We start from the raw sequence: 26,926 nt of genomic DNA on the forward strand, positions 1-26,926 counted from the left end.
CTAAAAACGTTTTTTTTTCTTTTGTATGCAAATCAAATATCATTCCTTTATACTTACAGAAATACATTTAAAATGTAACAATAGAAAAAACAACTACATATCAAATCAATAAATTAATATACCATATAACATTACTCTCAGGTAAAACAGGTAAAAACCCCTTTCATGAGCTCTTGAGAAGTATGTGTAACAACATGTATAACAATAAAACTGTGCATCACATAAATACAGAATATCAAGAAAAATAACTCTGTTACTCATTGTTAGACATACACACATACATACCCTGGAAAACCAGTAGAACCAAAAATTTGGCTTGAATTCCAAAATTCAAATTCAAAATGCCAGCATATTTTCTCAGCAAAGCAAAAAAATAAAAAAAAAAAAAAAAAAAAGAAAAAGGAAAGAAAAACCAAAATGGAAATGCACATTTAAAAGCTCATTCATACTTGCTGGTTATAAATCCTTAAATTTTGTATTGAAAATCGTAAATACTATTTAGTAGTTAAAATATATGGTGTCATATCAAAAGTTTAGAGTGACTTTTGATTTTCGTAAATAAACAAATAATTTCATTTCATTGGTAAGATGTCCAAACACCACACCCAAACTGCTGGACAAGAAAGCATAGAGATACAGTATTGAAAGTTATAAATGAACGTCTTCAGCTGTACGAAGGTAATCACTAATCCATAAGGGTTTGACAAGTATCTACAAATAACTCTGTAGGATTCATACATTGACCTTGTCTTGGACCCATTCAGCATGTCTATGGGACAACAGAAATTCACAGTTGACTATTATATTATAATTGACGAGGTAGTGTAGAATCTCCATGAAATTAAGATCTAGCTTGTCTTAAGATGGCGAATTTCTTTCTCCAGTACTGTGGTTACACGGATAGCTTCCTCTGCTTTTTCTCCTCCGATTCGTCTAAGAGCAGCAAGGGCTGCCTCACGTACGTTAGAAATGATGTCATTACGCCTGAAAACATACAAAAATAAGGTTCATTACACAGTATACCTATTTTTGTTTTATTAAACTGAACCAGAAGCATGAGCATGTTAAAAAAATCCAAAGATCAAAATTAGTTTTGTGGAGAAAAAGTGATTGTCTCCTTATCTGACACCTGCTTTCTCTGAAAACCTGTCAAATCTCACATACTCTGACTTTGTATCTAAAGGATTATATACGAGAATTTAACATTTTTAAAGACCTCAAATACTAGCATTTTGTAGATTTATTTGCTTCAATCTACATCTATGAAGTAAAAGCCTATAAATAGTAAAAGTGAACTAAATATTTTATTTTCCTTTACTGGAACTAACTATAATTTCACCAGATGTACTTTGTCAGTACGATAAACTATATTAAAACTGACCATAGATCCACCAACTTTTCTATGGATACAGTTGCTTTCATGACACCAAGGGAAAGACAGGAAGCCTCACGAACGATTCTGTCTCTAGAGCGAAGACACCTCATCACATTGCTAACAGTTTTGCCATCATTGGCTCCCGTTCGGGCTAAGGAAATGATAGCTACCGCCTGTACGTTAGGGTCTTTGTCAGTCAACAGGTCCCGCAAAGCATCAATGACAGTCACACTTTTGAATTTTCCTGTAATCAAAATTGTTCAAAATTTCATTCCAGTAAACTACCTGATGTCTGTACCCAATGTTTATTATCATTTCACTGACCTTGACCATCCATAATGACCCTGACCTTTTAAATGCAAAACCTTGACAAGCAAAACCTACCATCTTTCATGAGCTGGACTCGCTTTATAAAAACATTCCTGGTATCTTAGTCTGTATTTTGAAGTCCAAAGCAAAATTTTTTGCTCATTCAAAACAAGAAAAAATATCCAAGAACCAAAATGTTCAATAAATTCAATATTATGCTGTATCTTATAAACTTTCATTACCTAAGTTTTCGATGGCTTGAACTCTGACAGAGGAGTCCATTTTGAAAACCTCACGCATGGCGTAACTTTCTCGTGCCTGGTCCTGAATTCTTATCCACAGTGGACGAATGTGATCATCAATAGTACAAAACTCTGAATACAAAACATTGTACATTTGATGATAAAACCTTATCACAGACAGAAACAAAAAAGGGTTAGAGAAGTCAGATGGGGCAGTGTTTATATCTGGTCTTTTCTTGTACTTAATTATACAGCTAGTGCATTTCTCCATCTAGATTTTTACTTTTCTTCTGATCGCTTTGGATTTTTCTCAGTCGCCTCCTAGGCTTCAAAATGTAGGCCTAGAGTCCTCAAATGATCAAACAGCTATATATGCAGTTTAATTCATAGTTAAGCTTTACTGTATCTAACTCCAAATTTGCATTGAAAGGTGCTTTTCACTTGTGTCTTTTGAAGCAATGTCATCTATTTTTTACTATTAGATGTTGCAGATGGATTTTTAAAAAATGGATGTTCTCTTCACTCCATTATGTTAATGCTGACAACTTATTGTGTTTTTTCCATATTCCCCTAATGTGGAATTGTTTCAGTGTGTATTACCCCCTGAACAGTAATTTTGAGGCATCTACTTGTATAGAAGCTGATGGACACCGCACTGAACAATATACAGAAAGCCCTCCAGAGCAATTATGTCTTGCCCCAGGACACAACCATGCAAGTATTATGAGAAAACAAAACCACCTTAATTAAGTGGGGATCGAATCCAACAAAATTATATAAACCACCCACCTATATAATTATCTCTCTTTACGATTTCCTCAGCACCGATTTCCAGTTCTCTATGTAGAATAGCCAGTAACCATTCTGTATCTTCTTCTCCAAACGTTTTGTCGAAATCCTCTTTAAAGTCAGTCAAAATCTGTCTTTTAAACCTATTATAGAAAATAAAGAAATTTTCATTTCACATTTAGGATTACATTGACCTTGAAACCGAGGCTGACAAGGTCAGTGACATTGACTTGAAAAATGATATAATGGCAATGACTTTGACATTAAGACAAACAAGAAATCACACTGCACGTAGGCAGTAATGGTATAAGACATTCTTCTGTATCCAAGTATGACTATAAGTGTATATCGTTATCATTAATTTAGCTCTAATTCAAATTCTAAATCACCTTCCATGTATTTAAAACTAGACACGATTCAGAGCTTTATTTCTTAAATCTAGGTATTCTTTCATATGCAAAACTTTAACTCATTTAAATTTAATCCTCTACCTTTAAGTTATTCGACTGATGAAATTTACAAAATCTATGTAATTATGAAACTGCTGCACCTCCCTGTCTAGATTTTGACTTTTCTTTTGATCACTTTGGATTTTCCTTATTTGACACCTTAGCTTCAAAATGAAGGCCCTTAGCAGCATTGACAAGTCCTAGAAGGACAAAACAGCAATATGATGTTTAATTCATTGTTTGGCTCTACTGCATCTAACCCTATAGAATATTAGAAGGTGTTATTCATGTATGTGTCTTTTGTACGATCTTACAGATACTGCTAGTCGACTTTAAATCCCCAAGGTTTGTTGTAGCTTGCAAACCACTTTTAATTCACATCAAATAATAGCATGCACTTGACAGTGTTCTTAAACTATGATACATGAAAATTACAAAATTTACTTTATTATGAGGCTGTTGCACTTTCCCGTCTAGATTTTGACTTTTCTTTCAATCACTTTGGATTTTAGTCCCCTCTTAGGCTTCAAAATTTATTAAAAGTTGCTATTCACTTGTGTATCTTTTTTACAATCTTTAAATAAAAATGAGTAATTTTTTTGCTAGCGAAAATAAACACCCAATCAGTAATTGAAGTTATCTGTACAAATCATAATTGATCACATTCACCTCTGAAATTTTGAGGTTAAATTTATTTTCACTTTAACCTTTTGACTTTGTTTAGTTGTGACTGGAATAAAATAAGGAGGCCTCAACAGTCAGCATTTATACAATTGTTCATAAATAATTTGACTAAACTTATAAACATTCCATTAAAACTGATTTTAGACTTTCATTTATCAGATATGACAGAGCCAGTTAGGTATAAAATACTTTTCCCAGGCCACGTTTACAGATTTCCCAAAAGATCGTGACCAGTACGCAACACCATCCTCCAAAAAAAGTTTGGACTCCTTCAAGCTGATTTGCCGTGAAACTGATCGGTTGAGCATTCGTCTTGACTTAACTGGTGATTCTGGTTTTGATGAATTGCCTATAAGAAAACAAAAACGTTTTGATATTTTGACCTGATGGGTCATATATTCAGCAATTAATCAAAACTCAAATTCAAGTAAAACTAGGGTGAAATGTGAAAACAACTAAAACTGATGCTGGGATGGCGGCCTAATATCCGCCCTGCTCCCTTGCTCCCACACCAACAATTAGTTCTGGGGGAGTTATCCCAACAAGACCTCCTCCAATAGGTCTTCATTTGGTCACCATTGCCACCAAATGAAAACCATCTTCTTTTCGCAAATGGTATCATTGTATTTTTCATCCCCCTAAATGTTTTTTATACAAAATTTTAACTTAATAAGATAATATCTTAATTTTGGCATATTAGAAGCCTCCAATATGTTTCCGTGGTAATGGTTTTGGAAGATCTAATATATCAAATTATATTAGTTGTAATACCTGAGCAAGTTTAACTAAAATAAATTAATGGGCTAAGAGTTATGGCACTTCATTTGAAAACTTATGTATAGTGACTTGGTTACCATAGCAACCCGAATTTCTGCTAAAAAATCTGCATGCCTAATTACACATCTACACATAGTCCCCAACATCCCTGTGTAGTTTCAGTGTAGACAGGAGCAGTCTAATCATAGGCCTTATGTCATTACAATTACTACTTAATGGCGTCTGTGCTATTGAAAATGGTACCATTGTAAATGCTTTCCCTCACAACCCCTATACGTATTTCAATTTTCAGCACAACTGATTGTTTCCATAGTAATACTTATATAAATACCTGATGATCAGAATTACACGCATGGACAAGGGTCGGGAAAAGCACTTGTTCGGTCGTCATGGATGAGTGAAAAATGTCTCGAACAACCAGATTTATCTTTGTCAGTCGTCCGTCGGACGAGTAATTTTTCCAATGATATTAAAGTTAAAATTCAAATTTCAATAAAAATGTAAAGAAAATTTAAAACAAAGGAACGTGTTTACAGTACTTCAAAAACCAAATATTCCAGTCTGCACTCTAACTTTTGATTACACCGGAACTCCCATGACGTCAAATATAGCATTCTGAATACCTTAGTCCTTTTCCGCTGTATTACTGATGTCAGGTTCTCTCGGGCGTTACCAACATGTAACGGTCTGTATTTAGCAGCACCTAGTCAGTTGGATGTAAACAAACACTACGGCTAGGCCTAAGTCGCACACAAGTCTGACACAAAGCAGCCATCACTGCATAGTTTTTTCATTCAAACTTAAAATAACAAGAGGCCCAGAGGCCTTCTTATGATGATTCCATTTAAATATAATTGATAGCTTTCTTTTAAATCAAGGAAAGAAGATGGTCAAACAATATAGCAGAAAAACTCTTAGTTATAGCTGGACGGATGACCCCGGACAGCAGAAGCTTACTTGACCTTTAGATCATTGTTTAAAACACAGATACAACATATTTGAGACTTGCACAAGTCAACAATATATAGCAACAATTAAATATAAAGACAGAAAAAATTAAGGTTCATGTGATTATAAACCATAATCCTAATTCAAAATCAATAATAAAACATTTCATGCATATTATTAGTGATGTCACTCTGGTCAGTTAAGCCCCGGTTACTGGAGATTACTGATAACAGTTTACTGTAAGCCTATAAACACTGCATGGCAAATGTGATCAACTTAGAATTTCTTATTTATCTATGCTATAATTATGAAGAATCTGAAGCTCTTGCAATTCTCTTTCGGATCGTGTTGTCTGTATTTTAATGCTGTGAATAGAACATAAGTAATTGGCTAACATGTAGTTTTTCACATTACTTAGCTCAAGCCTCTGAGACCTCCAGGGGGCTTGGCCTAATCTATTTTTGTGTGACATCACTGTGAAAGGTTTTATAATTTATTCCAAAAACTCCCAGCCAAATATGTCCCATTCATTAAGACAGGAACGTTCTACATATTTGTATATAAGCCTTTACTGGCCAAATATGATGGCTTTTTGGTTAATCAGAAGAAGTTGTTTAACTATTTTACCAAATTTAACCCCAATGACCTTAATTATCATTATGGATCAAGTTATTTTTTTCACACATTATGTGGGCACCATTAAGGGAACCTTTTGGCAAAATATTATGATCCTCGGCCTTTCGGTTAATCAGAAGTTGTTCAAAGGTTTAATGCATTCGACTGTTGTGACCTTGAATATGGGTCAAGGTCATTTCTGTTCTCAAATATTACCGGGCATCATTGAAAACCTATTTCAGAATGATATCACTACCCTAGATGTTTTGGATATTTAGAAAATGTCATTTCAAGGTTTAACACATTTGACCCTTGTGACTTTGACTATGGGTCAAGGTGATTTCTTTTTGCAAACTTTCATGGATTTCATAAAAGGAACATACAGGCCAAATATAACGATCTAGGCTTTTCGATTTTTCAGAAGAAATTGTTTGAACGTTTTAACACATTTGACCTCTGTGACCTTGAATATGGGTCAAGGTTATATTTTTCGCAAAATTTGTTGGACTTCATCAAAGGATTCTGTCAGCCATATATAATGATTCTAGGCCTCCCGGCATTTTGGAAGAAGTACCTTAAATTTTTTAACACATTTGACCTCTGTGACCTTAAATATGGGTCAAGGTCATTTCTATCAACATACTTTGTTGGTCTTTATCAAAGGAACCTTTCAGCCAAATATAATGATTCTAGGCCTTCCGGTATTTTGGAAGAAGTCGTTTAAATGTTTTAACACATTTGATCCTGTGACTTGGAATATGGGTCAAGGTCATTTCTTTAAGTAAACTTTGTTGGGCTGCATCAAAGAAACCTTCCAGCCAAATATGACAACTCTACGCCTTTCGGTATTTCAGAAGAAGTTGTTTAAATGTAAAGTTTACAGATGCAGGACGGACGGACGCAGCGCTATGGCATAAGCTCACTTGACCCTTTGGGCCAGGTGAGCTAAAAATAGAAAAAAGTCACATGTGACATCCTCGCTGATTAAGTCACCATTTCATAGCTAAATTTGAATGAGTAAATTTCCCATCCGGACGAGTAAATTTTTCAGTCCACTAGTCTGTGCCCAGTGGTTTAAACTATTTTTCCAGACACCTGATTGATAAGTTACACCACCTGACCATGTTCCAATAAAATTGATAAAAAGATTGATGAGTTGTGGCCATTACATAAAAACCTGTTGATATTGACGTGGATTCCATGGAGCCCAACATTACTGCAAAAAAAAAAACCCAAAAAATTAAAAAAAAACAAAAAAAAACCTGCATGCACAGCTACTCATGGTGCCTAATATTTCTATGTAGTTTCATTGAAATCGGTTCATAGGTTAAGGAGGAGTTTTCCAGACAACATTTTTCAATTAAAAACTGTGTATGGTGACCTGTTTACTATAGCAACCCAAACTGTCTGCTAACAAATACGAGATGTGAATTTACACATGGTGACCAACATTCCCATGTAATATCATTCCATTTGCTCTTCAATTTTAGGAGGATTTGTCTGGACAAAACTTCCCTACAGACAGTCGAGCTCATTCTAGTATACCAACCACCCTGTGTTTTTTGGAAGGGAGTATACAGAAAGATATACATAGAAACTCCTGAAAAAGTATACAGAGAATAAAACCAGGTGTTGCAGAGGAGTAAGTGTCTTCTGCTTCATCCACGACACTCTCCAAGTAAATCTAAGTCAATCCAAGTAAGTCTTGTCAATTCTCAAATGGGAACAAAGTATTCAACAACAGAACCAAAAGGCAAACTAATGAACACCAGTTGAGGAATGTGAGTTGCAACACTAAATAAGTCATATCTCACAAATGTGAGTTGCAAAACTAAATAAGTCATATCTCACAATTTTTAAACATGAATTGAAAACTGAAGCTAAGCAGAATGAAACACATCAGAAAGTGAAAGTGTGAAGTTATTACCAGGTATTTTTTCATAAATGCCTATTCTCAAACCTTGTAGCGTTTTACAAAGCATATGTGGTTTTTTCTTTCAAATGGTCAATAAATTACAATGCACGAGCACTCATGTGAGTCTATTGCCATGATCATAGCCTGGTCTGATGAAAAACATATATAGCGACCCGTCAAATGTCACCCAGTGTAATTTGATGTAAACAGGTATCTTGCCCAAGAACTGACCAGTTCATTTCTCAGCTTCCTGAGAAACGCAAACAAAGGTTAAGGAACATCAAACCACACACATTGTATAATCACTTGATGTTATAAAGACACACATAACACTCTACCAACTGGTCAATCAGGACCCAGTTTTCCAACAAATGTAACAGAAACTTCAGCTGGTGGATACCTCACAGAACATCACACAAGATGTCCACCATCACGAGTAGGGAATGTGTGATCTTCAAGGCGAATAACATAATTCTGACAAGATCAGATCCAATAACTGAGTTCTGTTTTTAAATTAAACTTTCCAATTAACCAACCTTTATTTTCCTTTTTTTTAATCTCTTCCAGAAGTTTGAATACTTGGTTGGTGATATCCCTCAAATTTTCTACTAGGTCTTCTTCTGACAGAGGAAACCATTCAAATCCAGCAAGCTCCAAGCGCCTGGAACCAAAACATATTTTCTTAATAAGATGGTATTTTATAAAGAGTTATCTCTCTTACATTACTTTGAGCCAGAAACTTTAAACACAATTTCACATAATATTATACATGTAGTTGGTAATTGTCTGCACTTTTTCTTCTTACTGTAAGTCATGTTTTTAGTTCAAAATCAAAATCTATTTTGTTGAGTAGATGATAAGGGCAGGTTATGCAAACATATATTGTGATATTTACTGGGATATTGTGATATAAGATACGTGACCTTTTACTGTTTTATTCAATAGTTTGTTAAAATTGCAATTAAACAAAATATACCTAGATTTCATTTCATAGAATATACAATTTCTATTGTCTATTTAATGACAGGAAAATCACAATTCAGTCAATAATGCGTCTGTCTGCCTTGGGCATTGCAGGTCGTCTCATGGAATTGCTGAGAGTCTGGAAGACATCCTGGTGCAAATTGTTCCATTCCTGGACGAGTCTCTGTTCCAGCTGTGCTAACGTCAACAGAGCTCCACCAGCGACTCTCCTCCCCATTTCATCCCACACACGTTCTATCAGTGGCATAACTGGTGAAAGAGATAACCAAGGGAGGACATTCACATTATTCTGAGTAAGGAAACCCATAGGTACTTGAGCAGTGTGGAGACGAGCGTACAGTTTTGCTGGTAAGACTGCAGTTGCAGCTGTGCAGCAAACAAGGGAACAACGTAAGGCCTGAGAACGTCATCCCTACACACCATCCTTGTTACACATTGACGGAAGACATGAAGAGGTATCTCATTGTGGTAGCTGAAGACTCCCCATACCATCATGCTGCTGCCACCCCATCTGTTAGCCTGCAGGACACAACAATCGAATGTTACGACCGAAGTCACACAAACAATCCACCATCACCATGGGAAAGATGGAATCGAGACTCATCTGAAAGGAGAACTCGTTACCAGTCGACATGATGCCATCATTGATGATGCCTTGCCCATTGAAGATGTTGCTGTCGATGGTATTGAATGAGAATATGTCTTACGTAAGGACGTCAACAGTTAATGCCATGTTCAGATAGGCAACATCAGATGTCTTCTAACTCTGATGGTAGCTGTTATTTTTGTTACAGGCTGGGTCTGGTTACGAAAGTGAGCTACCTGGGTGTAGCAACCTTGATCCTGACTTGTCACCTTTGGTCTCCTTGTCAGTGGACGATCAGAAACAGAACCCATACGTCAGAAGCATCCAGCAAGCCTGGTGATAGTGCTAACATGATATCCCAAGTGCCTGGCTACACTAGTGCCCGCAAGCAAACTTCCAAGAGCCATTTCTCTCTGTAATTGTGTTAATCATGACATCATGTTTCATGAGCATTATTCGCGCTACCTTCTGTGAAGGAAGGTTTTTGGGATAGACCACTTTACCAAGGACACTTCTCCATGAAAACTCGCCTGTATTGGCAACACCTGCGATGCGTGCGCATGAAGAATTTTACGCATTGCACATGTATCTGTGTGAACAGTGTCTGGAGTGAACCATCAACACCCTACACCCCATTTCATCATTTCACATGAAAATATATGTTTTATGAGGTTTAGTTTATTATATATATATTAATCTAGACATCTAATCTTCCCCAAGTGGTAAGTCTCCTCAGAATATAAATAAATCCTTCTCCAAGAAAATATACTTTACGTATGGGAAAATTTCCCCAAAATAGAGAAAACTTTCCCAAAAACAGAACTAAGTAATATGTTTTTACTTGACATGTTTTCAAATCATGCTATAATGAAAAGGAATTATCAGTCTAACCTCATCATTGTGACATTTTATTTGTTATCTTCATGAATGTCATAAAGTGTTACCCTATCCCTCTTTTCAACTGTGACCAAAAGGACAGCCTAGAATTCTTACATTTCTCCAAATAACCCAAACATTCTCTTTCTTCCACAATGGTTATTATTCCCCAATTTCTAGATTAATTCATGCACTATGTATAATGTTTTTAACGTACTTTATTTCAACGATATTTTTTCGTACAACAAATGCATACATAAGATAGCACTAGCTTGAAATAAAGCAGTGATGTACTGGAAACTTCATCATTTTGACCACACAAGTTTAAAAACACATAAAAACAAGGTGAATTTGGGTTCCAATGAAAAATTCTTTACAAAATCACCTAAGCTTCTCTAGTCTCTATAATCTTAGAGAGGTGCCGTGATATGTGATACTAGAAATGATATTTCAGTAAATTATCACTATAGACACATATTGTGATATACTGACTATCACTACAGACACATATTGTGATATACTGACTATCACTACAGACACAAATTGTGATATATTGACTATCACTACAGACACAAATTGTGATATACTGACTATCACTACAGACACAAATTGTGATATACTGACTATCACTACAGACACATATTGTGATATACTGACTATCACTACAGACACATATTGTGATATACTGACTATCACTACAGACACATATTGTGATATACAGACTATCACTACAGACACAAATTGTGATATACTGACTATCACTACAGACACAAATTGTGATACATTGACTATCACTATAGCCACATATTGTGATATATTGACTATCACTATAGACACAAATTGTGATATACTGACTATCACTACAGACACAAATTGTGATATACTGACTATCACTACAGACACATATTGTGATATACTGACTATCACTACAGACACAAATTGTGATATACTGACTATCACTACAGACACATATTGTGATATACTAACTGTCACTACAGACACATATTGTGATATACTGACTATCACTACAGAAACAAATTGTGATATACTGACTATCACTTCAGACACATATTGCGATATTTTGACTACCATTGTCAACCCCCTGTAGCTACATGTAAGCAGCTAAGAGGCATGTAATGGAATTTTAAAGAAAAACTAGATTTGATCAAATGTGTTTGTGAAACACAACATATATCATTTAAACTTCCTCAAGATAATGAAGAAAATAATCTGCAAGTAAAACCAAAAGTGGACATTTATCTTATCAAAAGGAATGTATCTAATGCTCATTTAAATATTTCAATTAGCCAATCAGACTCTCTTAGTGAAGTTTCATCTCATTTATCTAGAAAAGAGAACATGTGAGCCCAGTAAATCCCAAAACCAGTTGATAATCACAATACTCTGCCAGTAGACATAATTCAACACTTTGGTTCACCTACAGGATACCAAACCACTCAGTAATATGGCTGAATTTTTACCATTTGTAATAAATATAAAAAGTTATTTTCTAAAACAGAAAATTTAACATGTCATTGCAAAACTGAAGGCACAATACAAAGTCATTTAATTTATTCCTGGAAAAAACAAGGGGCCCATAAGGTCTCACCTGGATCTTAAAGCCCAAAGATTTTATACATGCCTATAGGTTGGTTATTTCAATTATTTCCATATCAAAGTTAAGTCACTTTACTATTTTGACGGGGCAAAACCAATGGGTAAATTCTTATATCATTAGTGTCTTTCTCTTTTAATTCACAGTAAGAGTTAACATGGTTATCAGGATGGTATCTCAACTATATGAAAAATATAAGCCAGAATGAATGTCCCTTGAGGTGTGCCACACATACATAACAAATGTGTTTATCTCTTGAGGCCAAGCAGTTCTATACATGTATGGTTAATGGGGTGAGGATTTCAACTTTCAAATATATCACACAGAATTTACACCCAAGGTTCTTACATTATGCATGTGCTCATCTCTTTATGGGGGCCGAGACACACTTTTTATACTACAAGATATCCCAGTGGGATCTTGGCGCCCACCATTTGAGGATCTGTTTTCAGTTCTTAAAGATTTGTTTATTTTTTGTTTGTTTGTTACAGGTGTTTTAAATGTAAATGAACTGGTCTTCATTGAATGTACTCAATGATGGCACAAGATATTTTTATTAAGAACCTATTAGCAAATATAATTTAATATAATATAATTATTAGATAGCAGTCAGTTACAGGTGGATAATGGACATGGTCTTGAATCAATATGATAGAATATCGAAGAAAATATGCTTGTGTGAAATAAGTGTTGTATATACCAGGTATGCATGATATTCAAACTGAAGGTGGTTATTGACTCATAGCTGTAGGGTGATCTGCACAGGCCAACTAGTTGTGCATTGGGGTATTTGTATATACATCATGTATCAAGGACACTGGATGTATTGAAATACACTTTTTGTTTGTATTTTGCCAGGGTCATTTAAATTAAGATGTGCGATGTTTGGATGTTGGTGGAAAGCCAGAGTATTTGGGAAAAAAACATATTTTCTGTGGTTGGTACATGGCAACTAACAACGAGATCTGTGGGTCTTGAACTCAGCCATCTTGATTTCAGATCAGTCCAAAAAAGGTAAAATGCACAATTAGGGACCAAGGGCAACCTGCACATGAAATTTGAGAAAGATCCATCAAGTATTTTCTCAGAAATAGCGATAACAAACTTTTCAAAATCCAAGATGGCCGTCTTGAATTCGAATCAGTCCAAAAAAGGTACAATGCACAACTAGGGATCAAGGGGAAGCTCCATATGAAATTTGACAAAGATCCATCCAGTACTTTTCCAGAAATAGCGGTAACAAGAATTGTTTAAGGACGGACAGACGGACGGACCACGGACGCAGGGAGATTTGAAAAAAGGTTCTCCCCTATGGATGCTTTTGACCTTCAGACCAGGTGAGCTAAAATCTTACCAGTATTACAATAGTTAAAAATGACAATATACCACAATGTGACCCCAAGATTTGTTTTATGTACATCAAAGGATCAAACTATCGTTTTCTGTCCACGAGGTGTCGCACATGGAATCTTCAATTTTGCTATGATATGTTTCAGAGGTGCAGACAGTAAACGTGATTGTCACCTCTGAAGTGTCGAGGATGTATCTAAGTAAACCCAACTGAGCACACTCCTGTTTCATTTTGCAAGCATGTTAGGTGTAATATATTTTACATTTGAAACCTGAATGGATCATTGCTATCAGGCTAACCCTTGTTTTGGTCCTTTTACAAGCCCTGTATGTATGATCTATAATCATTAATAAATCACATAATTATATCAAAAATAACATTACAAACTTACATTCCATTGTCCATGAGATTGAGAAGTTCTTGGTTTGGAAGCAGAGCAACTGGAAGAATTGATTTGTTTGAGACATAAGCTAAAGCAAGCTGATCCTGACAAATCTTAGACCTAACTGACTCTGTATTCATGACAAACAAGAAAATCTGGAAAAAATAAAACACAGACAAACAAAGATTAGTGTTGTCAGGTTTACAACTGGTGTTGTCCAAGTTACAACTAAAGCTGTAAGGATTATGACTAGTGTTGTTCAAGTTACAACTAAAGCTGTAAGGATTATAACTAGTGTTGCCAGGGTTATAACAAGAATAGTCAAGGCTATAACTAGTGTCGCCAGGGTAATAACTAGTGATGTCAGGGTTATAACAAGAATAGTCAAGGTTATAACTAGTGTCGCCAGGGTAATAACTAGTGTTGTCAGGGTTATAACTAGTGTTTTCAGGGTAATAACTAGTTTGTCAGGGTTATAGCTAGTGTTGTGAGGGTTATAGCTAGTGTTGTCATTGTAATGACTAGTGTTGTCAGAGATATCACTTATGTTGTTAATGTAATAACTAGGGTTGTCAGGGTTATAGCTAGCATTGTCAGGGTAATTACTAGTTTTGTCAGGGTTATAACTAGTGTTGTCAGGGTAATAACTAGTGTTGTAAGGGTTATAACTAGTGTTGTAAGGGTTATAGCTAGTGTTGTCAGGGTAATAACTAGTGTTGTAAGGGTTATAACTAGTGTTGTCAAGGTTATAGCTAGTGTTGTCACGGTTATAGCTATTGTTGTCAGGGTTATAACTAGCATTGTCAGGGTAATTACTAGTGATGTAAGGGTTATAGCTAGTATTGTTGGGGTTATAACTAGTGTTGTCACGGTTATAGTCATTGTTGTCAGGGTTATAACTAGCATTGTCAGGGCTTTAACTAATGCTTCAAGGGTTATAATTATTGCTGTGAAGGTTACAACTAGTGTTGTCACGGTTATAGCTATTGTGGTAAGGGTAAGCACTAGTGTTGTCAGGGTTATAACTAGTGTTTTATGGTTATAATTTTTTGTAATTGGGGATATAGCCAGTGTTGTCGAGGTTATAACTAGTGTTGTTAGTGTTAAAACTAGTGTTGTCAAGGTTACAACTAGTATTCTCAGGGTAATAGCTAGTTTGTCAGGGCTATAACTAGTGTTGTGAGGGTTAAAGCTAGTGTTGTCAGGGTAATAACCATTTTGTCAGGGTAATAGCTAGTGTTGTAATGGTTATAGCTAGTGTTGTGAGGGTTAAAACTAGTGTTGTGAGGGTTAAAATTAGTGTTGCCAGGGTTATAGCTAGTGTTGTCAGGTTAATAACTAATGTTGCCGGGCTAAAACTAGTGTTGTTAGGGTTATAACCAGTGTTGTCAGGGTAATAACTGGTGTTGTCAGGGTTATAACTAGTGTTGTCAGGGTAATAACTAGTGTTGTAAGGGTTATAGCTAGTGTTGTTGGGGTTATAACTAGTGTTGTCACGGTTATAGTCATTGTTGTCAGGGTTATAACTAGCATTGTCAGGGTAATAACTATTGTTGTCAGGGCTTTAACTAATGCTTCAAGGGTTATAATTATTGCTGTGAAGGTAACAATTAGTGTTGTCAGGGTTATAGCTATTGTGGTAAGGGTAAGCACTAGTGTTGTCAGGGTTATAACTAGTGTTTTATGGTTATAATTTTTTGTGATTGGGGTTATAGCCAGTGTGGTCAGGGTAATAACCATTTTGTCAGGGTAATAGCTAGTGTTGTAATGGTTATAACTAGTATTGTGGGGGTTAAATCTAGTGTTGTGAGGGTTAAAACTAGTGTTGCCAGGGTTATAGCTAGTGTTGTCAGGTTAATAACTAATGTTGCCGGGCTAAAACAAGTGTTAGGGTTATAACCAGTGTTTTCAGGGTATTAACTGGTGTTGTCAAGATTATAACTAGTGTTGTAAGGGTTATTGTTAGTGCTGTGAGGGTTATAGTTATTGTTGTCAGGGTTATAGATAGTGTTGTCAGGGTAATGACTAGTGTTGTCAAAGATATCACTTATGTTGTTATTGTAATAACTAGGGTTGTCAGGGTTATAGCTAGTGTTGTAAGGTTTATAGCTAGTGTTGTGAGGGTTATAACTAGTGTTATCAGTCATTTAAATAATGCTTTAAGGGTTATAATTATTGCTGTCATGGTTATAAGTAGTGTTGTCAGGGTTATAGCTAGTGTTATCAGGGTAATAGCTAGTGTTGTCAGGGTTATATCTATTGTGGTAAGGTTAAGCACTAGTGCTATTAGGTTATAACTAGTATTGTCAGGGTTATAGCTAGTGATGTCAGGGTTATCGCTAGTGTTGTCAGGGTAATAACTAATGTTGTCTGGCTATAACTAGCATTGTCAGGGTAATTACTGGTAATTTCAGGGTAATAAGTAGTTTGTCAGGGTTATAACTAGTGTTGTTGGGGTCATATGTAGTGTTGTCACAGTTATAGCTATTGTTGTCAGGTTTATAACTAGTGTTGTTGGGGTCATAGCTAGTGTTGTCATGTTTATAGCTATTGTTGTCAGGGTTATAACTAGCATTGTCAGTGTAATTACTAGTGTTTTCATGGTTATAGCTAGTGTTGTCAAGGTAATAACTAGTGTTGTCAAGGTTATAGCTAGTATTCTCAGGGTAATAACTAATTTGTCAGGGCTATAACTAGTTTGTCAGGGTTATAGCTAGTGTTGTGAGGGTTATAGCTAGTGTTGTGAGGTTTATAGCTAGTGTTGTCAGGGTTATTGGTAGTGTTGTCAGGATAATCACTAGTGTTGTCAAGGTTATAGCTAGTATTCTCAGGGTGATAACTAGTGTTGTGAGTGTAATCACTAGTGTTGTCAAGGTTATAGCTAGTATTCTCAGGGTGATAACTAGTTTGTCAGGGCTATAACTAGTGTTATGAGTGTTAAAGCTAGTGTTGTGAGGGTTATAGCTAGTGTTGGCAGGGTAATAACTAGTTTGTCAGGGTTATAGCTAGTGTTGTGAGGGTTATAGCTAGTGTTGTGAGGGTTATAGCTAGTGTTGTAAGGGTTATAGCTAGTGTTGTAAGGGTTATAACTAGTGTTGTGAGGGTTATTAGTGTTGTCAGGGTTATAAGTGTTGTCAGGGTTATAACTAGTGTTGTCAGGGTTATAACTAGTGTTGCTGAGGGTTATATTATAGTTTAGTGTTGTCAGGGTTATAGCTAGTGTTGTCAGGGTAGTGTTCATATTGTTGTCAGGGTTTGCTATGTTACAAGGTTTATAACTAGTGTTGTCATAATTAGTGTTGTCAGGGTTAGTATAGGGTTATAGCACTAGTGTTGTCAGGGTTATAACTAGTGTTGTCATGGTTATAACTAGTGTTGTCAGGTAAAAATCTAGTGTTGTCAGGGTAATCACTAGTGTTGTCAAGGTTATAGCTAGTGTTGTGAGGGTTAAAGCTAGTGTTGTCAGGGTAATAACCATTTTGTCAGGGTAATAACTAGTGTTGTCAGGGTTATAACTAGTGTTGTCATGGTTATAACTAGTGTTAGGGCTAGCTAGTGTTGTCAGGGTTATAACTAGTGTTGTCAGGGTTATAACTAGTTTTGTCAGGGTTATAGCTAGTGTTGTCAGGGTTATAGCTAGTGTTGTGAGGGTTATAGCTAGTGTTGTCAGGGTATATAACCATTTTGTATAGCTAGTGTTGTGATAGGTTATAACTAGTGTTGTAGCTAGTGTTGTCAGGGTTATACTAGTGTTGTCAGGGTTATATCTAGTGTTGTCAGGGTTATAACTAGTGTTGTCAGGGTTATAGCTAGTGTTGTGAGGGTTATAGATATAGCCAGTGTTGTCAGTGTTTATAACTAGTGTTGTATAGGGTTATGTCTAGTGTTGTCAGGGTTATAGCTAGTGTTGGTTATTATTATTGTTGTCATATATAGTGTAGTGTTGTCAGGGTTAATAACTAGTGTTGTCAGGGTTATAACTAGTGTTGTCAGGGTAATAACTAGTGTTGTCAGGGTAATAACTAGTGTTGTCAGGGTTATAGCTAGTGTTGTCAGGGTATAACTAGTGTTGTAATAACTAGTTATATGCTAGTGTTGTCAGGGTTATAACTAGTGTTGTCAGGTTATCATTAGTGTTATTATTAGTGTTGTCAGGGTTATAGCTAGTGTTGTCAGGTAAAAAAATAAACATGCCGAGCTAAAGAAACAGTTAGGGTTATAACAAGTGTTGTCAGGGTAATAAATTGTGTTGTCAGGGTTAAAACTAGTGTTGCCAGGGTTATAGCTAGTGTTGTCAGGGTTATAACTAGTGTTATCAGGGTTATAGCTAGTGTTGTCAGGGTTGAATACTATCAAGGTTACCTAGTGTTGTCAGGGTAATAACTAGAGTTGTCATAGTTATATGTAGTGTTGTCAGGGTAATAACTAGTGTCGTCAGGGTTATACCTAGTGTTGTCAGGGTAATAACTAGTGTTGTCAGGGTTATAACTAGTGTTGTCATGGTTATAACTAGTGTTGTTAGTGTTAAAACTAGTGTTGTCAAGGTTACAACTAGTATTCTCAGGGTAATAACTAGTTTGTCAGGGCTATAATTGGTGTTGTCAGGGTTATAGCTAGTGTTGTGAGGTTTAAAGCTAGTGTTGTCAGGGTTATAGCTAGTGTTGGCAGGGTAATAACTAGTTTGTCAGGGTTAAAGCTAGTGTTGTGAGGGTTATAGGGTTATAGCTAGTGTTGTGAGGGTTATAGCTAGTGTTATCAGGGTAATAACTAGTTTGTCAGGGTTATAGCTAGTTTGTCAGGGTTATAGCTAGTGTTGTGAGGGTTATAGACAGTGTTGTGAGGTTTATAGCTAGTGTTGTGAGGGTTATAGCTAGTGTTGTGAGGTTTATAGCTAGTGTTGTCAGGGTTATCATTAGTGTTTGAGGGTTTATTATTATTTTTGTCAGGGAGTGTTATAGTGTTGTCAGTGTTATAACTAGTGTTGTCAGGGTTATAACTAGTGTTGTCAGGGTTATAACTAGTGTTGTCAGGGTTATACCTAGTGTTGTCAGGGTAATAACTAGAGTTGTCATAGTTATATGTAGTGTTGTCAGGGTTATCATTGGTGTTGTTATGGTTATAACTAGTGTTGTCAGGTGAAAAACTAGTGTTGTCAGCGTAATCACTAGTGTTGTCAAGGTTATAGCAAGTATTCTCAGGGTAATAACTAGTTTGTCAGTGCTATAACTAGTGTTGTTAGGGTAATAACTGGTTTGTCAGGGATATAGCTAGTGTTGTGAGGGTTATAGCTAGTGTTGTGAGGGTTATAGCTAGTGTTGTGAGGGTAATAACTAGTTTGTCAGGGTTATAGCTAGAGTTGTGAGGGTTATAGCTAGTGTTGTGAGGGTTATAGCTAGTGTTGTAAGGGTTATAACTAGTGTTGTGAGGGTTATATCTATTGCTGTCAGGGTTATAGCTAGTGTTACATGGTTTATAACTAGTGTTGTCATATTGATAGGTAGTGTTGTCAGGGTAATAACTAGTGTTGTCAGGGTTATACCTAGTGTTGTCAGGGTAATAACTAGAGTTGTCATAGTTATATGTAGTGTTGTCAGGGTAATAACTAGTGTTGTCAGGGTTATCATTGGTGTTGTTATGGTTATAACTAGTGTTGTCAGGTGAAAAACTAGTGTTGTCAGGGTAATCACTAGTGTTGTCAAGGTTATAGCTAGTATTCTCAGGGTAATAACTAGTTTGTCAGGGCTATAACTAGTGTTGTGAGGGTAATAACTAGTTTGTCAGGGATATAGCTAGTGTTGTGAGGGTAATAACTAGTTTGTCAGGGTTATAGCTAGAGTTGTGAGGGTTATAGCTAGTGTTGTGAGGGTTATAGCTAGTGTTGTAAGGGTTATAACTAGTGTTGTGAGGGTTATATCTATTGCTGTCAGGGTTATAGCTAGTGTTACAAGGTTTATAACTAGTGTTGTCATATTGATAGGTAGTGTTGTCAGGGTAATAACTAGTGTTGTCAGGGTTATACCTAGTGTTGTCAGGGTAATAACTAGAGTTGTCATAGTTATATGTAGTGTTGTCAGGGTAATAACTAGTGTTGTCAGGGTTATCATTAGTGTTTTATGGTTATTATTATTTTTGTCAGGGATATAGCCAGTGTTTTCAGTGTTATAACTAGTGTTGTTATGGTTATAGCTAGTGTTGTCAGGTGAAAAACTAGTGTTGTCAGGGTAATCAATAGTGTTGTCAGGTTTATAACAAGTGTTGTCAGGGTAATAAATTGTGTTGTCAGGGTTAAAACTAGTGTTGCCAGGGTTATAGCTAGTGTTGTCAGGTTAATAACTAATGTTGCCGGGCTAAAACTAGTGTTGTCAAGGTTACAACTAGTATTCTCAGGGTAATAACTAGTTTGTCAGGGTTAAAGCTAGTGTTGTGAGGGTTATAGCTAGTGTGGTGAAGGTTATAGTCAGTGTTGTGAGGGTTATAGCTAGTGTTGTGAGGGTTATAGCTAGTGTTGTCAGGGTAATAACTAGTTTGTCAGGGTTATAGCTAGTGTTGTGAGGGTTATAGCTAGTGTTGTAAAGGTTATAGCTAGTGTTGTGAGGTTTATAGCTAGTGTTGTAAGGGTTATAGCTAGTGAAGTGAGGGTTAGAGCTAGTTTTGTCAGGGTTATAGGTAGTGTTGTCAGGGTTATCATTAGTGTTTGATGGTTATTATTATTTTTTTCAGGGATATGGCCAGTGTTTTCAGTGTTATAACTAGTGTTGTCATGGTTATAACTAGCATTGTCAGGGTAATAACTAGTGTTGTCAGGGTTATACCTAGTGTTGTCAGGGTAATAACTAGAGTTGTCATAGTTATATGTAGTGTTGTCAGGGTAATAACTAGTGTTGTCAGGGTTATCATTAATGTTTTATGGTTATTATTATTTTTGTCAGGGATATGGCCAGTGTTTTCAGTGTTATAACTAGTGTTGTCATGGTTATAACTAGTATTCTCAGGGTAATAACTAGTTTGTCAGGGCTGTAACTAGTGTTGAGAGGGTTAAAGCTAGTGTTGTGAGGGTTATATCTAGTGTTGGCAGGGTAATACCTAGTTTGTCAGGGTTATAGCTAGCGTTGTGAGGGTTATAGCTAGTTTTGTGAGGGTTATAGCTAGTGTTGTCAAGGTAATAACTAGTTTGTCAGGGTTATAGCTATTGTTGTGATGGTTATAGCTAGTGATGTGAGGGTTATAGCTAGTGTTGTAAGGGTTATAGCTAGTGTTGTGAGGATTAGAGCTAGTGTTGTCAGGGTAATAACTAGTGTTGTCAGGTTGATAACAAGTGTTGTCAGGGTAATAAATTGTGTTGTCAGGGTAATAACTAGTGTTGTCAGGGTTGTAATTAGTGTTGTCAGGGTTATAAGTCTTATACTAACACTACTATCCACAACAGCCTGTCCTATTCTAGCAAAGATGTCTGCTCCACTCTTGATATCCTCAGTTTCTAGCCAAGCCCGGATTCCCTCACCCACCAGCTTTTCTGAAAACACATGTCAGCTTGAATTTTTGTTGGTGTTTCATTTTCTAAAATGATTTTTTTTTTTCAATAAAAATAAATTGCTATGACTTCCATTCTATATGGAATTTACATAAGGAATCTGAAGAATTATATGTTTTACCAAATTAGTGGTGAGGTTTACAAATCTGTTACAAATTTTTAAAAATATCATAACATTTTGTCTATCACATCAAACTTAAATGCATGTAAAATATTTTGCAAACATTTACCAAAAAATCTACCAAACCAGCGATCAATCATATTGATCAATATCAGATCATTCTCGTGGGCTTTTGGTTTAGTCACAATGCAGATGACACTATAAGTCAGATTTGTTACAATCAAAACAGCAGAAATGGTAAATGTTTCACCAATCACAGCTAGGTCTAATCCCTTCAGGGATTCCTCATTGGGACTCATTTATACCAAACATTGGACAATGTCCCTCATCATAGGACAGGCATTGCCAAACATCCAATACAAGTGAGTCCCAAAGAGGAATCCCAGAAGGAATTAAGCTAGCTTTATATCTCTGTGCTATTATACTGGATAACATGAATTGTGTGTATTACACTCATAACAGAAATTATGTGACAAATTGACAAAAATTCCAGTCCTTTCCTTAAAAATCACATATATAACATACCCCGCAGCTTTTTGGTGATTTCTTCATCCACCTGGTCATACGAGATCATAACATCCTTAGTCACTCCAGAAGTAACCAGTGCCAGTTTGGCAGTCACACATTCATTCCTGAGTTTACTCATTTTTTCCCTGTCTGCTATAAAGGGAGTAAAATAACAAGGTTTTAAATTGGATACAATACATCCCTAATTCCTTAGAGAAAACTGAGTTTATCAAATCTTATTTTTTTCTAAATTTCAAAAATACAATTAGTTGTATGTTTCCTACTTTTTACACAAATTGATAAAGTCTACCACTACTAAGTCTAGCCAATGAAGTTATACTTTGTAGAAATAACATGTTTTGTAAAAAAAAAAAAAAAAAAACACTGCTGAGTGCATTTTTCAAGTAGATTCAATTTGGCTGTACATGTCCATTGCATTACACTGTGTACTACACTGAACGGTAAACAAATTAGACAACACATACATGTACCGAATATTTTACTTTTGTTTGCAATTTACAAATGTCTGAATGGTCAGGTACCTGGTAATAAATCAGTTTTGGGTTTACTTTTGTCTGGACACCGTTGTGTCTGAGGATGTTTTTTTGTCCTCCGTAGAGAAAGGGTCGTTGTGTCGGAGTTACTTAACGCATTATCGAAAAAGGATGGCGGAAACGAAAGCATGTGCGTATTGAAGCGACTCGGTAGTCGATGGAAATTTACAATCACGTAGACAACATGGTATAAGTCGATTTCATATTGATCATATTCTGTGGTTGGATAAACTTAGACTTGACCACTATTACTTACATAAATATCTGACAATATCTTATTTCGGCTCAAATCTTGAACAGGAAGTTTACATACGTTGTCAGTCACAAACAGCCTTCACCTTTATCACTAAAACGAGGCTAACCTCACTTTGTATATGTTTATAAAATACTGCTCGCTTGAAAACTGTGAGTCACGATGGCCGAGTGGTTAAGGCGTTGGACTTGAAATCCAATGGGATCTTCCCGCGCAGGTTCGAACCCTGCTCGTGACGTTACATTTTCCCTATTTTTACATAGAGCACAGAAAATCAATCATGTATTTCGTTTCTTTTTCAATTTAACTTTGTATTTTCCTGTAATCAAAATCCAACATATTTTTCAATAATAACCATTCTTTACTATTTGGCATAAACGAATGCAAAACAAGTTTTATTCCATCGTATATATGTTATGCAATGCCTGGTATATACTATGATTTCAGTTTCTGTTTTTGCTGAAGTTTTACAACTTAACACTAAACATTACAATCACAAACATGTGCTATACAACTTTGCAAACTACGCACACAAATCAGATTTATAATTATCATTACTTGGCATGTCACATTCATCTCATTTTAAGTTTTACACAATACACACAAAAAGCATATGCCGGAGAGTGTTGTATCAAATCTATTCTGTCAACTATTCTTTCTATATAGCATACCCTTCACAATCATTTTTTTTTTTTTTTTTGAAAAGAGTACTGAATTTCTTATAAAGGTACTTTTTGGTCACTAATTGTACCTTTTAATTTTTGTTTGACCAGAAAAGCAAAATGGCTGACATGTTGCCATCTTGTATTTGACAGTAAAGCAGGGAAAAGATGTTTTTTAAAAGATCAAACAGTAGTGGAAGCCAATGTCTTAGAGGGACCTCTTAATTGCTTTTATTATTGTAATATGTGTTACAGAAGTGAACTCAAATATTTGATTGAATTTACATGTATGTGTAAGTAAATGATCGGTCAAAATGTTGGTATTGTCCCATTTTATTCCAAATTTGGAAGGAATGTTATTATGCTACAATCAGTAATATAATGCCATTTCAGCTTCCTGAATTAACAAAATGACCGCTGTTGAGTCGATGTGGCTTCTTACTGAAAATTTACACGTTTTCCAATTACAAGCAGATATTTTCAAGTATAAAGACACGTGAAACTTCATCTGTCACTATAGCAATCAGGCGGAGCCCATCAGTAAGGTCTGATTTAGATATAGATTGGTGTGCAGACGCAGTAATATATGACATCCGCCCATATTTAGCAATTAGAGAAATTATAAACATATTAATAATAATGTTTCTGAATGGTGTACATTTAGATATTGTCAGATATCAAATTCTAAATCAACCTTAGGCACGTAAAACCAGTAGGACAGGAGTATTATTACATCCCAAACACTTTGTTAAGCATTTGCTGTGGTAAGTTCAGGGACATTGCAATGTCCTTCATTACACCTACTGTATTAAGTGCTTATCGAATATCTAATAATTCACAACAAATTTTATGAAGCGATAAAGTGTTGTAACATAGGTGATTTTGGGGTTGTAAAATGATATAGATAAATTGTCATTATCACACATGTTTATATATTGATGTGACAGGTACATATATATTATCTGTAGTGGAACGGGAAAACACCTTTTCCCAGTTTTTAGTATATTCACGTGTTTTGCCTGTGCCACGATAGTCCTATGTGCACGTCCTGTGTATGTCCCGTGTACGTCCTGTCTTGTCCATATTTGGTGTTGTTATTAAGTTATATGCTAAATAGGGTGTAAGTTGTGAGGAAAGCATGCTAGTGTGAAAGTTAAGGATATCAAACCATTTTACAACCGCGCATTTATCGCAGTCGGCCGTAGACCAGGGTGGGGACGTATCCTCGGGAGTCCGCTTGGTTCCAATTTGACAAGACAACTGGCTTTGATACATTTTACCAGACCTTGTACAGGTCTTGGAAGGTAATTAAACGTTATATTATACATTTGATTAATCATTAATTAATAATTATAAATTTGGAATCATAATTGTTTAATTTTTTATATCGGTCCATTGTCACATTGTCATACAGAATAATAGGTGTTCTTATGAGGCCGTTTGTTTGTTTGTGTTTAGGGTTTTCCTCATGAGCGTCCGCCGATTATAAATAGATACAAGGAGGAGAACGACTGCTGTGTTTTCTTTGCCCTGTGACATTGATATAGAAGCAATGACCTTCTGCAACAGCTTGGTCAGTACCTTCAGAAGAATTGTTCTTTAGAAGCAATGCAACAGCTGAAGTTTTTCTCACAGGGTAACTTGCTTGGTTGATTATTATATTTGTGTGGAGAATGTTGTCAGTCACTGCTTTGACTATCCCTTAGACCAATTTCAGAACACCTGTTGGAGAAGCTTCTCAGAGTGCGAAGTTCATGCAATTTTCTTACCTATGTTTTTTATCTGACTTTGCTTTAGCCCAGGATCATATTGAAGTTGAATGGTTAATTAATTTCCTCATTCAGAAATTTTACTCTCACATGTTAAAGGCATAAGGGCACAGATGATACTACACTACTCTCAAAATGTTTAAATGTCATTTAAGGCTTGACTTGATCGATGAGAAAAAGAGAAGAAGCAATCAATGTGTCTAGATTTTGAATGATTAATGTAGATCGGGGTATGGGTATGTAATTTCTGCCTCAAGTATTCATTTTTTGTAATCCAATATGTTAAATGGTTACTTGAAAGTATCCAAAATCCTAAAGTTTAGACAGCACTGATAATTAGGTTGCCTTCTTATTGGTTAAACCGTATAGAGAATAAAAATGAATTTCAGCAACTGGTGTTTTGACCTGATATTGGGAAATTGATCTTGACGGCACAAAGTTAGTGTGATTATGTACGAGTAATTTCTTTTCTTAAGTTCATGTGCCATTGAGTTAAACAGATAATTCAGTTCAATATACAAAATGATTTATTGGGCAAATGACAAAATAACAGCGGAATAAGTATCTGAAAATGTAAGAAAACAAATATTTCAACTGCAACAAATATTCTCATAAAATCAGTATCTTTATGCAGTAAAACCATCCAGTTGAAACAATCAACTCCAAAATTTATTTAGAAAAAATATTTGATCAAACCTTATTTTATTTTCATAACTTCACCAATGAGGGTCCATTTTCTGAATCCCAATTCATAGAAACTTTGATATGTCAGTTGTCTGTTAGGCATGCAGTGATACCCTTGAGTAGAATGACATAAATGTATATGTAAGATAGTTTTGAAATATACTTTTTATGATTATTGTGTCTAGTTTGTCAGTCTGCTTGTCTGTTTTAAGGTTTCTGTCTAATGATTTGGGATTTTTTTTCAGATTTTAACTAAATTTGGTATGCTGTTTTCTATCAATATAACAAGTCCCTTGCTTTGTTTAGGCTTTAGTTGCATTTCGCTTTCTTTAATTTGTGGAGTATGTCCTATAGTCTACATTCCAAACTTTAGTTCATCTTAAGTCAGTTGCCTTTTACAGGAAGAGCAACGTGCCTTCTGGAAAGATCTGGTCTTGGAATTCCTACAAAACCAAATAAATATTTCCAGGATTTTCACAAAAGAAACTAAATAATCCAGTCCAGTAAGTTGATGAAGAATCCTGTTCACTGATAAACTTATCTTATAAATGCATTGACAGTAAGACAGCAGTTTGAAGTTCCCTTTATTTAATTGTACAACTGGTGATAAATATACTGTTCTTGCTTATATATAGTGATATATTTGATAATTAACAGGATTTGTGGACTATCAATTATTCATTAGATTTAGAAGATGCTGAAACAGAACAGAGGTTTAAGCCTTGAGTGGATTGTGTGATTGTTCTTCTCGAAGATTCCATATATAGTATAACATTACCACTAGCCTTCTATATATAGTATAACAATACCACTAGCCTTCTATATATAGTATAACAATACCACAAGCCTTCCATATACAGTATAACAATACCACTAGCCTTCTATATATAGTATAACAATACTGGTATGAGGGTTTCTGCTGGGTTCTGTAACCTGAAGTATACCAGA

General features: G+C 35.6%; 1 protein-coding gene and 1 non-coding gene across 3 annotated transcripts; one reads left to right on the forward strand and one right to left on the reverse strand.

Annotated features, from left to right (window-relative positions):
* Positions 1 to 461: 461 nt before the first annotated feature.
* On the reverse strand, positions 462 to 26,926 carry LOC132555370 (uncharacterized). 2 transcript variants are annotated; one of them, XM_060219718.1, is made up of 10 exons: positions 26,912 to 26,926; positions 22,075 to 22,206; positions 21,307 to 21,410; positions 13,907 to 14,052; positions 8,640 to 8,764; positions 4,038 to 4,197; positions 2,716 to 2,858; positions 1,927 to 2,058; positions 1,382 to 1,619; positions 462 to 984 (listed from the first exon to the last, which is right to left on the reverse strand). In XM_060219718.1, the coding sequence occupies exons 2-10, from the start codon at positions 22,193 to 22,195 to the stop codon at positions 849 to 851; spliced, it is 1,305 nt and encodes a 434-aa protein (XP_060075701.1). In that variant the 5' UTR covers positions 22,196 to 22,206; positions 26,912 to 26,926; the 3' UTR covers positions 462 to 848. The 2 variants fall into 2 exon arrangements, with proteins under 2 accessions (XP_060075701.1, XP_060075702.1); XM_060219719.1 differs by lacking the exons at positions 21,307 to 21,410; positions 26,912 to 26,926 and having other exon boundaries at positions 22,075 to 22,127.
* On the forward strand, positions 23,020 to 23,101 carry Trnas-uga (transfer RNA serine (anticodon UGA)). The gene has a single exon. It is a non-coding gene; the product is annotated as a tRNA-Ser (tRNA).

The sequence above is a fragment of the Ylistrum balloti genome, unplaced genomic scaffold, assembly GCF_031769215.1.
Source record: "Ylistrum balloti isolate Yb309-2 unplaced genomic scaffold, AGI_CSIRO_Ybal_v1 Utg370480, whole genome shotgun sequence".
NCBI lineage: Eukaryota > Metazoa > Mollusca > Bivalvia > Pectinida > Pectinidae > Ylistrum > Ylistrum balloti.